The sequence below is a fragment of the Octodon degus genome, unplaced genomic scaffold, assembly GCF_000260255.1.
Source record: "Octodon degus isolate 3935 unplaced genomic scaffold, OctDeg1.0 scaffold00160, whole genome shotgun sequence".
Taxonomy (NCBI): Eukaryota; Metazoa; Chordata; class Mammalia; order Rodentia; family Octodontidae; genus Octodon; species Octodon degus.
This window is the reverse complement of record NW_004524736.1, coordinates 5,574,848-5,588,621: the sequence shown is the minus strand read 5'-3', so window position 1 is coordinate 5,588,621 and position 13,774 is coordinate 5,574,848. Positions and strand designations below refer to the sequence as shown.

At 44.3% G+C, this 13,774-nt stretch overlaps 1 protein-coding gene across 3 annotated transcripts in view; it reads right to left on the bottom strand.

Annotated features, from left to right (window-relative positions):
- The window catches only part of Strip2 (striatin interacting protein 2), a 46,886-nt gene that overhangs the window by 24,768 nt on the left and 8,344 nt on the right, over positions 1-13,774 (bottom strand). For all 3 annotated transcript variants that reach the window (XM_023702875.1, XM_004642743.2, XM_023702876.1), the window contains exons 3-12: positions 9,789-9,863; positions 8,461-8,595; positions 6,935-7,055; positions 6,221-6,289; positions 5,926-6,032; positions 4,820-4,947; positions 3,165-3,368; positions 1,676-1,911; positions 1,356-1,421; positions 519-582 (exon numbers count right to left, since the gene is read on the bottom strand). In XM_023702875.1, the coding sequence (XP_023558643.1) occupies positions 519-582; positions 1,356-1,421; positions 1,676-1,911; positions 3,165-3,368; positions 4,820-4,947; positions 5,926-6,032; positions 6,221-6,289; positions 6,935-7,055; positions 8,461-8,595; positions 9,789-9,863 (1,205 nt within the window). The remainder of the gene's footprint in view (positions 1-518; positions 583-1,355; positions 1,422-1,675; positions 1,912-3,164; positions 3,369-4,819; positions 4,948-5,925; positions 6,033-6,220; positions 6,290-6,934; positions 7,056-8,460; positions 8,596-9,788; positions 9,864-13,774) is intronic.

The window sequence follows — 13,774 nt, the reverse complement described above, 5'->3', positions numbered from 1 at the left end:
TATATATTTCCATATTTGTTGAACAGCAGCAAATATTTAAGCATTTACCTTCAAAGTACAAGGCCGAGCCAAGGCCAAGCCTTTCCCTGGCCACTGCCCTGAGAGCTGATGTAGGTGTGCACAGAGCGATGCCTCCCTACTCTGTGCTCATGCACAGTGGCTTTCGGGCAGACTCCTACTCTCCTACTCAGTCCTGGGCCTTTGCACATTAGTGGATCTATGGGCAGAGAGACGTGAAATGAAAGGGAGCAAGAAGTGGAAAGTGAGTGAGAAAGAGAAGAATAGAAAGAGGGAAGAAGAATGAGAGCAACAAATGAAAACTTTATCAGCTATGTGAATGCAGGAAACTAGGTAAGTAGATAGAGACCTGATTTTTCCTATTTGGCCAAAAGCCAGGCTTGCAGGGCGAGTGTAGAAGGTCCTCAATGTGACTGACAGAAGAGTTCCACTCTGTGTCTAAGACCTAGGAATCTTACTTGCCTTGATGTCTCCCTATTCCTGCAGCCCACCCTGGTCACCTGCTTTAGGGTCTTCACACTCTCATGGATGGGTCTGGGCAATCCCACCAAGGTATCTGTGTCCCTGAGAAAGGCAGAAACATCAGTGATGAGTCTCAAAAGAGCAGAAAATTACCCACACACCCTGCAGTCACAGGGACCACACCACTAGTAAGCCTCTACGTCCCACATCTTGCTTCAGGACTCAAAAATAACAATGGTACACTGAAGTGTTTACTGAGAATTAGGTTTGTAAAGTCTCTTTGGAGACTCACTTGGTCTGAGAGTAATGGTTTCCTACTGAAAAGAATTTATGTAGCCCAAAGACACTACGATTTTTTATCTTTATTTTTGTGAGATAGGGAGGGGGGGTCTCATTAAATTGCCCAGGCTGGCCTCAAGCTCACTTCAGCCTCCCTAGTAGCTGGGACTACAAATGTGTCCAATAAACCAAGCCCCAACAAAGTTTTTGACAGTGAAAATCAAATAACAAAGCCTTCTATGTTTTATATAGGCCAGTGGGAAGAATTCATGAGGGTAGAGAAATGGGAGAAGATTGGATCTGTTGTGATCATGCCTCTTCTTTATCTAATCTAACATCTCATGAGGAAATTGAGGCCCAAGAAGGAAGTAATCTGCTGCTCAAGATCCTATATTTGGCTCTAACACAAAGTTCTTTGAGGACACTGGAAGGAATTCAAGGAACAAATTCTGTGGAGAGAACCCAAAGTCATCACTGTGGTCCTGTGGCTCTAGGTCGCACTATGACTACTTGACAATAGCCCTCACAGCAGCAACCTGTTCCTTTGGCCTCCTAGGAGCCCCTTCATGGCCAATTTTGACCATTCGATCACTTACTGCCCCAGGGTGAATCCAATGAACTTGTTTCTGCTCATCTCCAGGAAATGCTCAATGTCCTTCTGTCTGAGAGGATGATGGCAAGACCAACCGCAGAGAAGGGAAGAAAAGCAAACTGTGAGAGAAACCTTTCTGGGCTCCTGCTCCTCTAAATGGTGGTCTGGAGCAATGAGGGAAGATAGCAGTCAATGGAGAATGTCAAACCCACGACTTCTGACTGCCAGCCCAGCTCGATGAGCAATGAAGACAAAGATTATATTATTCTGGACCTTTGGGGACTAAAGCCCCAAAGGGTGGAGTTCAGTTGTTATTAAACCTACCTGACTTTCGGGGCCCAGGGCAAGCCTTTGGGAAAGGTCACTCGCTCAGCAGAGAGGGGTGCCTGTGAGGGTGGAGGTGGCACCAGAGGGTCTTGCTCCAGCAGGTCTAATTCTCCATCCAAGGTACGTTCTCCATCACTAGGAGACTCCTCTTCCTCCTCTGTGGCTGGCTCCTCAGTCTTGAAGAGATCCCTTTCATTGTAGATATCCAGGCTGTCCTGCTTAGTGAGGAGTTGCTGGGGATAGGGGAAGAAAATATACAGAGATTTCACTTTGGGCAGCCTTGTCTGAAGCCAGGCCCACCTAGAAACTTCCAGATTTTAGGGTACAGGGAGTCTGAACCCAGTTCCTCTGAGAACATTCCACTTCCCATCCCAACCTAATAGCTCACACTGGCTTCAATCCCAGGATAAGCAGAAATCTGGCAACCATATCAATAGCCAGGGACAGACTAGAGATAATCCTAAAGTCACTGTTACTTAACTTTCAGAAAGCACTGATGCTTTTTTTTTTGGTCAGCACTTTCCTTCTTAATTATGATCTACTTAGGTGAACATTCAATTAGTTTGCCTCCTATGAGCATACACCAGCTGGTCGACTGTGGAAGAGGACAGAAGACTGCTACTAGGCAAAGGCAAGTGAGTTTGGAATTTTAAATCTTATTGCAAAAAGAAAAACAGATTAGACAGAAATAGGCCAAAAAGTTAACAGTCACTGGTTCTGGTTGTTAAGATTGTGGGTGATTTTTCTTTTCTCTCTTCATCACATTTTTATATTTGTTCCATTTTTGTATTTGTTTCTACAATGAGTAAGCATTGCTTTATAGAATAAACAAAAGGTTAAAAAATTACATTGCATATAATGTAGACTGGATTAGTGAGCATGACTATCTGTTCTGGTCACCTCTAGTTAGTTGGTGAACTCAAGAATGCCAGGCAAGTGAGATCTGGAACATGGCCAGATCTCAGTTTAATTTATTCTTAATTTTTCAGAGCTGCAACGTATACCTAGAACCCTAAGCAGTTATCTCTTAATGTAAACCTGTAGCTCCAGGGTCAGATAAGAGTATGGCTAGCTCAAAGTAAACCTTGCTGATAAGAAAATGGTAAAGTTAAAAATAAAAGAAAAAGGAAAAGAAAGAAAAAGAAAGAAAGAAAAAAAAGGTAAAATGCCACACCCTAGGGACATGGATTTTCTGGGAACCCCATCCCCAGAGTGCTGGGATTTTAGGATGTTCAGTCTCGGAGGTCCAGACCAGTGACCCCCAGAGAAGACATGGCCATATGATACTGATGTCACAGTGTTCCATCAGGATAGCCCAGGAGCCTGTCAGGTTGACGGACCATTGCTCAAAGATTTCAGGCTGGTCACAGGACCATCCTGGGTCAGAATGAGCCACATTGTTTACTGTCCTTTCTTATGATATCCAGAGTAATTTAATCTTGATTTTTGGTCAGCCAATGTCACACCAGTCTGTTTTAGTCCATACCCTTCGAGAACCACGGCGACCTCGTAGCTTGGAGGGTGGTGGTGCCAGCTGAGACTCCCCCAAGTCCAGAGTGTAGGAGGGTGGTGAAGCCGCGCGCATGCTCTTCACCACCTGGATACTGTCCTCGGCCAACGGAGGCAGGCCCAGCTCTGCCCGCTTCTGTATTTTGAGAGTCTGCAGATGCTCAAATCCACCAAGGGTAAACTAAAAGTGAAAAGGAAAGGAGACAGAGAAGAGTGAGGGAGGGATGCCAGATAAAACAAGGGCAGAGAAGCATAGCTAGGAAGAAAGAACTCCAACCTTCAGGCTCCTCAGATTCCCTCCTGAATAAAGGAGCCAAAAAACAGGAAAGGGCAAATGTGGATACCACCCAAGGCTGAGGAGCTCAGGGGTCAAAATAAATTATTTTTATTTACTGAACCAGAGTTAGAACCACCACCAGAAATTAGAAAAGGGATTTGTGAGGCCTCCTTTGTAAAGGATACATCTGGATACTTTGAACCCACACAGTCACTCAATTTCCTCTGCCATGAAGACAGTTCCCCTGTGAGGCTGGCCTGAAGGGTTTGTTGTTCAACAGGGATAGTGGATCAGGCTGAATAAGTAACAAAACTGCCACCATACACTTATAAGTTCTATGTATGTATGTATGTGTGTGTGTATTTTTGATTTGTTAAAAACAGAGTCTCACTATGTAGCTCAGGCTGGCTTCAGTCTTATGGTGGGTGACCCTCCTTTCTCAGCCTCCTGAGTGCTGGGATTATAAGCATGTACCACTACTCCTAGCTAAGGACTTACATTTTTTAATGTATTTAATACAGGGTCATAGGGTCTCACTACGTACATCAGACTCACAGTGATTCTCCTGTTTTTAGCCTCCCAAATGCTGGGATTATAGGTGCGCACCACCACACCCAGTCTCAATTGCCATTTCAGTGTGCCCTGGGGGCGGGGTTGGCATGGCATACCAGGGATCGAATCCCAGCTGCTGCTCTCTGCCTAAGCAGGTGCTTTACTCTGCTGAGCTATCTGGCCAGCCCAAGAACTTACTTTTTGGGGCTGGTGAGATGGCTCAGTGGTCTAAAGCACCTATTTAGAACAAGCTAAGCTAAACAAAGCACAGGGACCGCGGTTCAATCCCCCAGCACCATATGCCAGCCAGCGCCGCCCCCTGGTGGGCTGAGCTGGCCACACACACACACACACACACACACACACATAAATAAATAAAATTAAAAAAAAAAAGAATCACTGAACTGACAGTTTAAAAAAAAAAAAAGAACTTACTTTTGAAAAAAGATAAATCCACTATTTATCTAGAGGGAGGGCAAGTAATAACCCTAGAAACACTGAGGCAGAGTTGCCCAAGGTTCCTTGGTATCAGCAGCAGCAGATCTCCCTGTTCCAGCCTGTGTTCTTGCTATGAGTCATCAGCTCTATTAGGGGAACTTGACTCATGGAGCAGCATCTCCCACTTGTCACAGAGAGACAGACACCTGCTCGGATGCAGCACATCTGCCATCTTGAGGGTGGTCCTGTCCCTCCTTGTTAGCTGCTGGCTAGCAGCTGCTATCAGTTCTTGGAGTTAGAACAAAAGAAACTGAGGTGGGTGCCACTGATCTGACGAAATGGGAATAGGGAGGTCAGCCACTCACCATGACCACCTTCCAGAGCAGAAGCAGGACCTTCTTTATGGGAAAGTGGGGGGCCAGGCCACTGCAGAACTTGGTAACCATAGAGAAGAGCAAAAGGGCAAAGGGCTCCTCATTATGCATGGAGAAGCCTGGGGACGAAGGGAGACAAGTGAGAAAATGATGAAGTAGCTGAAACCCTGCTCCTGTGTCCCTGAGTCTGGACATACTGAGGAAGTCAGCCACCTCTGCTGGAGAAATCTAGGGTAGCTGGTCCTGAGCAGGAGGCTTAGTGGATCCCAGAGCAAAGCCCTTCAAAGGCAGAAATGGAGGCTATTGAGGTAAAATAGCTTGACTCCCAGAGTTTCAGTGATGCTGTGGGTGTGGAGGCCAAACTAGAAGTAATGGTAATGAAGATGGTACTTTGTGGCTGAGCCACTCAAGGTATTGCATGGACAACAATTCACTTTGCCACACCAATAAATATATTTTTAAAAGTTCATAGGCTTTCATATATTATTCCACTTAAATGACCACATCAACTTACATGTGAACAGAATTCAATTTTTAAGGTGATGCAACTAATTTTTTCTTTTTTCTTTTTTTTTTTTTTTGTGGAACCGGGGATTGAACTCAGGCCCTTGTGCTTGCCAGGGAAGCGCTTATTCCACTGAGCCATCTCCCTGGCCCCTCAACTAATTTTTTGATGTGGAATCTGTGATGAAATGGGAGAGGAAGGGCTCTCATTCGCAACCAAAGAAACCAAGCACAGGAAAGTCCTATGATTAGTCCTGACTCATAGATACAGGGGATCAATCAAACCCAGCCCTTGTGCCTCCCATGTAATAACTCCTAAATGAAAGAATGTTAATTAAAAAAAAAAAAAGGGTTAGGGATATAGCTTAGTGGCATAGCACCTGCCTGGCAAGCACAATTTTGGTTCCTGGTACAAAAAAAAAAGGAAAGAAAGGACTATCTCACGCCTGCCTGGCAAGTACAAAGTCCTGAGTTTGATCCCTGGTACTGAAAAAAAAAAAAAAAAGAAAGGACTATCTCTTCTAGGCAGATGGTGTGTGTCCCCCCTCCCCACTACATGCCATCCCCACCTGTCCTTAAATGCCACTTCTTACTCAGTTCAGTGCGGAAGGTCTCCCGAGCTGTCCTCCACCCACAGGGGTCTGTCTCTCGCTCCAAGCGGATATTTTCCACCAGTAAGTATAAGACACTCAGCAGAACCCTGAGGTTACAAAAGGTCACAAAAGGTTCCTGAGTGTTCCCAGCCCAGCTGGTAGTCAAGAGAGACCTCAGGGATGATCTCAGGGGAAGTCCAAACCAATGAGAGTAGATAGCAGGCAATGCCCTGCGGTCTAGGCTTTGAGGAAGGGGTAATCAGCCCCCTCCCAGCCCTCAGTCAGCCCCACTCACCGGAGCTCTGTGCTATCAGCAATGGAGACAGCTGGTTTCCGAAGGGCACTGCTACAGGCCTGACTGTTGCTGCCATGGGGAAGAAGGAGAGAAAAGGAACCCTCAGAGTCTTGTTTCTCTCACCGAACATACCCACAAATGAGGATCTGCCACTCCCTGGCTATGTAGACACCTGAAACTGTCTTATGGTAAAGGAGCCCATAGAGAATTCTCTTGCTAACTCAGTAAACTCTCTTCTGTGTGAAGACAGGCAAGGACTGTGTCCGTGATGTCCATTCCTCTTGTGAGCACCACTATGCCTAATGCTGTTAGACATAAAATAGATGCAAAGTACCACCTGATGAACAAGAAACAGATTTCACCCTACCCTAAAAGTCCTGGGTGAAAGCAGTGAGACAAAATGGGGTATGGATTCCAAAGTCAGGCTAAGTTACGAGGGTACTTGGATTTAACAAAAAAGAATCCAACCTCAACAGGCCCCTGAAGCCTAGGAAGGAAGCTATACTTGGGACAGAAGCTGCTTCTGAGCCCAAGCTCAGGGAGGAGGGCGGAATATCAGGAGGAGACATGGCTGGACAGAGGGACACTGTCCCTGAGCTGAGGTGTACACAGTCCCAGCTCCCCAGTGGTCTCTGTGGGAGGAAACCAGCAGAGGACATGAGGCCCTTCAAGGAAGAGGGTTGTCTAGGTAAGCCCACCCCTAAGGCTTCTCACTCGATTTCCATGTGGAGTAGCTCCAGGAAGGCTGAGAAGGTCCCCATCTGATAGAGCAGGAAGCAGTTGTACCTGGACCAGTGTAGCACATCGACCTCTGAATCACATTCCCCAAAAGTGCCTAAAGGACCAGACAGTTGCCAGAGGGGTTGAGGAGGGGCAGGAATTGCAGTGTTTCCTTCCTGACCCATGATCTTAAAACTGTCTTCTTACACCTGGCCCACAATTAGGTTGGAAAAGACAGGGCAGTACCTCTGAGCACTCTCTTCAAGGAGACAGGAGAAAAGAGGGTACTCACTAGGGGTAGGTCCAATGTATTCATTAATGGCCTGTCTTAACTTTGGGATCTCCCAAAAGTAGACTCTGAAATAAGTAAGAATTCAAGTACAAGTAGTTTATTTGGAAGTTCATCCTAGGACTCATCCATGGAGAAATAGTAAAGTAAGGGAGGAGATATGGCAACAAGAGTACAACCCCAAGCGGAGGCCTTTTAAACGATACAAAGCACACAAACTCAGTTACCCTACCCAGAGGGGTGTTACAGTCAGGCTATTTATCATTTCATTCCTGTCAGTCATTTTATGAGGACTACTGGACTCAGAGAGTATGTTAATTCCCTACACTTCCTGGTTACCCTTCCTTAGCTGTGGAGAAAGCCCCCAGGCAAAAAGACCTTTATACTGGCAGCTGGAAGTTAGCCAGGGCACCAGATCTAAAAGCAAGGGTGATACCATCTTATGTGCTAGTCTTCCCTTCACCTAATGCCTACTTTCTTTCCTCTTCATTTATTTTTTCTTTTACAATTGTTTAGCTCCCAGCTGGCTGGTTTCCAGCAATCCTCTTGTTTGGATGTCCTGATACACTTTCACCCCTCCTGCTAGCCCACGTCTCTTTTGGGAAGCCTCCCCCAACTGACCTCTTTTACTTCCAATCACCTCCAAATTACTCACAGCATCCCTCCTGCTGCTGTACTGGCTTGAACCTTCAAAATGCCAATGACAAGCCATGCACAGGAGCCTTAGTGAGTCCCTATCTCCACTCAGTGTTGGGACCAGGCCACTGCTGATGAAAGACATTTCCCTGCCCAGCTGACAGGACAGCATCAGCTCTGATCACACTGACTTTCTTATTAATCTTCACATATACCCTTGTAGCTGAGATTAGAGGAAAAAGAACCCCATAAAGGTGATTCCAAGGGATTCTGAAGGGCCGGGGAGATGGTTCAGTGGAATAAGCGCTTCCCTGGCAAGCATAAGAGCCTGAGTTCTATCCCCGGTTCCGCAAAATAAGTAAATAAATAAATAAATAAAATAAAAACAAAACAAGACAAACAAAGAAAAACACACAGAGGTATACCAAGGGATTCTGAATAGTACCTGACCCCATCTCTTCATTTTCCTCATAAGCATGGATTACTTCTAGCACATGTATCTTCGAGAGGCAGGGAACTTTGTCAAACAGTCCATCTCCCCTCGCTTTCCTCTCCAGTCTCTGCCCTTCTGAGGTTGGCAAGTGGAGGAACTCACCTTGGGCTAAATAGAGAACAGCTCGGGCCACCTTCAGGCGCCGCTCCCTACTAACCACCTCCAACCGGTCCAGGAGTCCCATCACATAGGTCTTTTGGGCATCTTCTTCCAATTCCAGCCATTCCTTGCCTTGCACTAGGGATAGAAGGCCACGTAGATCCAGTGTTGGCTACTGCCACCACTTTCTGGGAAGGCTTCTGACTGTATCTGCCACTGATCTGAGCTCTCAATACACACTTTTCTCTAAAAGATTTCCTAGCCAGGCATCATACAAATGCCTATGATCCCAGCACTCTGGGAGGCTGAGGCAGGAGGATCACAAGTTTGACCCTGGCCCAGACAACTTCATGAGATCCTGTCTCAAAATTTAAAAATATAAATGGCTGAGATGTAGCTTAGTGGGAAGGTCCTGGTTCAATCCCTAGTACAGAAAAAGAACAAAAGATTTCCTTATTTTAAAATTTTTTTACTGTGCTAAGGTTCAAACCTAGGGCCTTCAACCTGAAGCTTTCCTTATTTAGGAACGGAATAAAGGGGAAAAAGATCTAAAATACTCTGGCCTGAAACAACTTCCTAGTTTCATATTCAACATTCTTCCTGTCCTCCATACCAACTTATTATCCTTTTGCTTCCTTTCCTCCAGGAGTTTTTGTCTCCATCCACATGCAAATCCTAGCCATCTAGGACGCCCAATATGAAATGACCTTTCACACTAATGTCCCAGGTGAAATCTCTGTTCCCTAATACGTCCTTTACTTTTCTATGGCCTTTCATGTTTTCCTGTTGGCTTTAGCTAGCTTTGTGATGTACACATCTCCCTGCTGCTACCGGGTTATAAGCTCTTTGTAGAAGCTACATATTTACCTTCATCCTTGCTTCGTGCATCTCTGACACAACACACATTTACCACACATTTGTTGAACTGAGTAGTGAATTGTCATTGGCCAAATAAATAGAAATCTGAGGGTATTACAGTGTGGGCACATAAAATTGCTACTGAGAGTGGGTTAGAGTTAAGGGCAGGGATGAAGAGCTAATTTCAAGGACTCAGTCACACACTGGCTCCATGAGACGGCGGGCACTAGTCTGACCTAGCCTCACCATTTCTCTGCCTTTTGGTCCTTTATACAGGGAAAGAGGTTCAGCTCAGGCTTCTTTTGCTACTCCCCCTAGGCTTTCCAAATGAGATCAGAGAACCATGCATCCCACATAAGAGAAGGGAAAGGTAAGCCATGGAGGAGCATACTTTGTTTTAGCCTTTTACTGGATCAGACTGGGCCACTATAGAGGGAGAAAGCACATCTTTATGTGTGAGGGTCTGGGATCACCTTGTGTCTTGAAATCTTCTTCAAAGCACCGCCTGTTGGAAGTGAATTCCAGGTTCTCAGTGTAGCTGTACAATTCTGTGACAAGAAAGACAGAACAGAGTCATTCAGAAGACCCCTAGTAGCAGCCTGGGGTAGAAAGGGTTGCATATAAGAGCTGAAGCTTCCAACACATTCCTGTGTCCAGTTCAATCTAGAGCCAGCTTCCTTCCTTTCAGGGTACTTAAAAATAGCCACTTGTGTCCCTGGGTGATTAAACCATCAAACCTGTCCTCCTCGTGCCAGCTGGCTGCTGCGGTAGAGAAGGCAGCCCTTGACATTTGCTGAGGGCCAGGGGGAAGGTTGGAGTACAGAGGGTTTAATGTTATCTCGCCGCTTCTCAGGTCTGTAACCCATTGCTCTCTATCAACTCAGACTGGGGCTATGCTATTTCTAGAAAAGAGGAAGGCAAACATAACTCAAATTTAGAGGCAACGTACGCATGCTATTTAGGAAGCTAAGACAAAGGCTGGAAAAACACACACTAGATTGCTCTATAGCACTGGAGGCAGAAGTTCACTTTCTCCCTGATGAGTTTGCTTGAAAGGCATAGGAGTTTATGTTCCTGCCTATGGCCACCTGAGCAGAGGCAGGATCAAATGATTTAGAAAGCAGCTACGGCTGTCAAAGGGCTACTTGTGCCCAGAACACTTTAACTTCTTTGACAATAGACTCTTAATACAAAATGCAAGTTTGAGAATAAAAATGTCCTTTCCCCCACAACATACACATACTCCAGAAGATTCTATCTGTAGTCTCATCTTACTAATAACGTAGAATTGAAATTGAAAAGTTAATAGGCGATAAAACAGATTTCCTTAAAATCTCTCTTCCCCCTAATTAAAGGTAATTTGTAATTCACAAAGGAAGAGAAATTAACTTATACTCCAGCCAGCTGTCTATAGGAGCTAAAAAACCTTTTCTGGGAGCCAGTGTGTTTGAGCCCAGTTCCAGAATCTGGGAGCTACCAGAAACAAATCCCATCTCTGAATTTTAAGTACTCATTTTAATCACAGTGATGAACGTGGCATATATAGTTTGTGTATTTGCTTTTGAGCCAGAGTCTCATGACATTGCTCAAGCTAGTTTTAACTCCTGGGTTTAGCCTCCCTGGTGTCTGGGGCAATGGGCATGTGCTATAGCACCTGGTAAAGATCTCATTGTTGTTTGGGGTTTTTACATAGTGGTACTGGGGATGGAACTCAGGGCCTCATGCATGTTAGTTAAGCACTGCATCACTCTACCATTGAACTATAACCTGAATCTTCGATATATATATTTTAAGAGTAGAGTGTACATAGTACATGCCTATAATACAAGCTACTAGGGAGGCTAAGGCAGGAGAATGGCAAGTTAGATAGAGATCAACCTGGGTAATTCAGGCAGATCTTGTCTTAAAACAAAAGGAAGGGATAAAGATGCAGCTCACGGGGCTGGGAAGATAGCTTGGCATTGTAAGCACCTGCCTAGCAATCACAAGGTCCTGAGTTTGATCCCTGGTACCACAAGCCATGCCAGCCTGAAACCAGGCGTGGTGGTGCATGTCTGTAATCCCAGTGCTAGAGAGGCTGATACAGGAGGACAGGAGGATCACTGAGTCTGAACAGTGTAGTGAGACCCTGTATCAAATAAATAAATAAATAAATAAATAAATAATTTTTTAAAAAAAGATGCAGCTCAGTAGTTGAGTGCCTGTCTAGTATATCAAAGGCCCTGGGTTCAAGTACCAGCAATAAAACTGAGAGAGAAGAGGAAGGAGAGAGAGAGAGAAAGGGCAGAGGGAGAGAAAGAGAGAGGCTGCAAAATCATGTAGCTGTACCATGTTGAACATAACAGATCCTGTCTGGTCTTTGAAACTAAGCAGGGTTAGGTCTGGTTAGTACTTAGAGGAGAGAAAGAGGGTTCAAGACTCTTAGGTGCTGAACTTGCCTTTGGGTCCTATGTTTTGATTTCGGATAAAGAAATTTCATATGCTGGGAAGTATATGTTTAAGACATCTATGTGTCTTCTACCCAGATTAAAGAAATGTTAATGCAGTACCTGTCACATTTGTTTCAGATAATACCCAACTCTATTTTATCCCCTTTCTCGAATCAACCACTGCAGCGAAATTGGCATGTGTATCCTTCACATGCTAATTTTTAGACTTTTACTATGTAAGTGCGTGCCTCATAAACAGCCTGTAATATTATTTGTTTCAAAGTTTTCTTCCTAAACAGTACCACAGCTGGGTGTGGTGGTGTACATCTGTAATCCCAGCATTCAGGAGGCTGAAGCAATAGGATCCCCATGAATTTAAGGTCAGACTGTACTCTATAGCTCTGTCTCAAAAACAAAACAATAAGTAGTATCATATTGTATATATTGGATTGTCATTTTATTTTTAGTATTATTAATATAGAAGCATGTTGACAAGATCAATTATAGTAGTGGCTACTGACTAGCCTACTGTACTGGCACACAACAATTTGCCCATTCCCCTAATGGTGGGCATTTTAGGTTGTTTTCAGTTTTTCACAGTTTCTAGCAAGGCCATTATAAATATCTTTGTGCATTTTCTTGTGTTCAAGTATAAGGCTCTCTAGAGTACATCTACAAGGAGAATTACTGGGTCATAATATGCACACATCTTCAACGCTATTAGATATGACCTAACTGCTTTCCAATTTTATACTCTGCTCCACTATACTGCTATACATAGCAGTGTCAAAAAGTGTTCATTTGTCTGCACTCTCACCAACTTGTCTTTCAAACTTTGCAATCCAATTATTGTGAAATAATATCTTATTATTTTAATTTGCTTTTCCCTACTTATTAATGATGTTGACTATCTTTTATGTATGTATGAATGTAGTGCTGAGGATTGAAAAGTCCTCATACAGGATAGACAAGTACTTTATTACTAAGCTAGGCCTCAGATATATATTCAGATATATACTCACATATATTCACATTCTGGATTCTAATCCTTTGTTCATGATTTAGCTTAGCTTTCTATTTCTCTGTCACTCATCGCAAAATTTATTCTGTGCTTATTCATAAGAATTTCTTTAAAAATGTTTGTCTTTTTTCTCTGAAAAGAAAAATGCCTAAAAGTGTCACTTCTATGTGACAGAATATTTAACTTTCACATTATTTCTACCAAAAGCCTGTTTATTAATAACTATCAGTCATAGCATATGTAATTAGCTTTATTCTAAGCTAAAAATCAAGACAGAGGAGGCCAGAACAGAGAGACAAATGACATCGGTTATCCCTGATTCACAAACATCCACTATGATCAAAGCAAGTGACATGTCCAGCCTTGTTTAACTGCCTACTTGTCTACAGAGTTTTCCTCAGACATTGCTGAGGTATTCATAAGAGCAGTAGTCAGGAGAAGAGGATAGATGAAGGTAGAGGAGAAAAAGGAAAGAGAAAGAAAGGGATGGAGTGAGGATAGCATAAATAATGGGCATGCAAAGATATGGGTGACAGGAGGAAGAGAGGGGAAATAATAGGAGACAGTGAAAAGAACACTGACATGAGAATACACTACAAGAAAATAAAAGGACCGGCCAGGTAGCTAGCTCAGTGGATTAAAGTGCCTGCTTAGGCAGATGCAGGAGCCGAGGGTTTGATCCCCGGCCTGCCATGTCAGCCCCGTCCCTGGGGTGCACTGAGCCGACAATTGAGACTGGGCATGGTGGTGCTCGCCTGTAATCTCAGCACTGGGGAGGCTGAAAACAGGAGGATCACTACAAGTCTGATCTGTGTAGTGAAACCCTGTACTAAATACATTAAAAAAAAAAAAAAAAAGAATTTTGGGCATGATGGTGCACACCTGTAATCTCAGCACTCAGGAGGCAGAGGCAAGAGGACTGTTGTGAGTTCAAGGCCAGCCTGGGCTACAAAATGGGCTCAAGGCCAGTCTGAACTGCATGGTGAGACCCTGTCTCAAAAGGCAAACA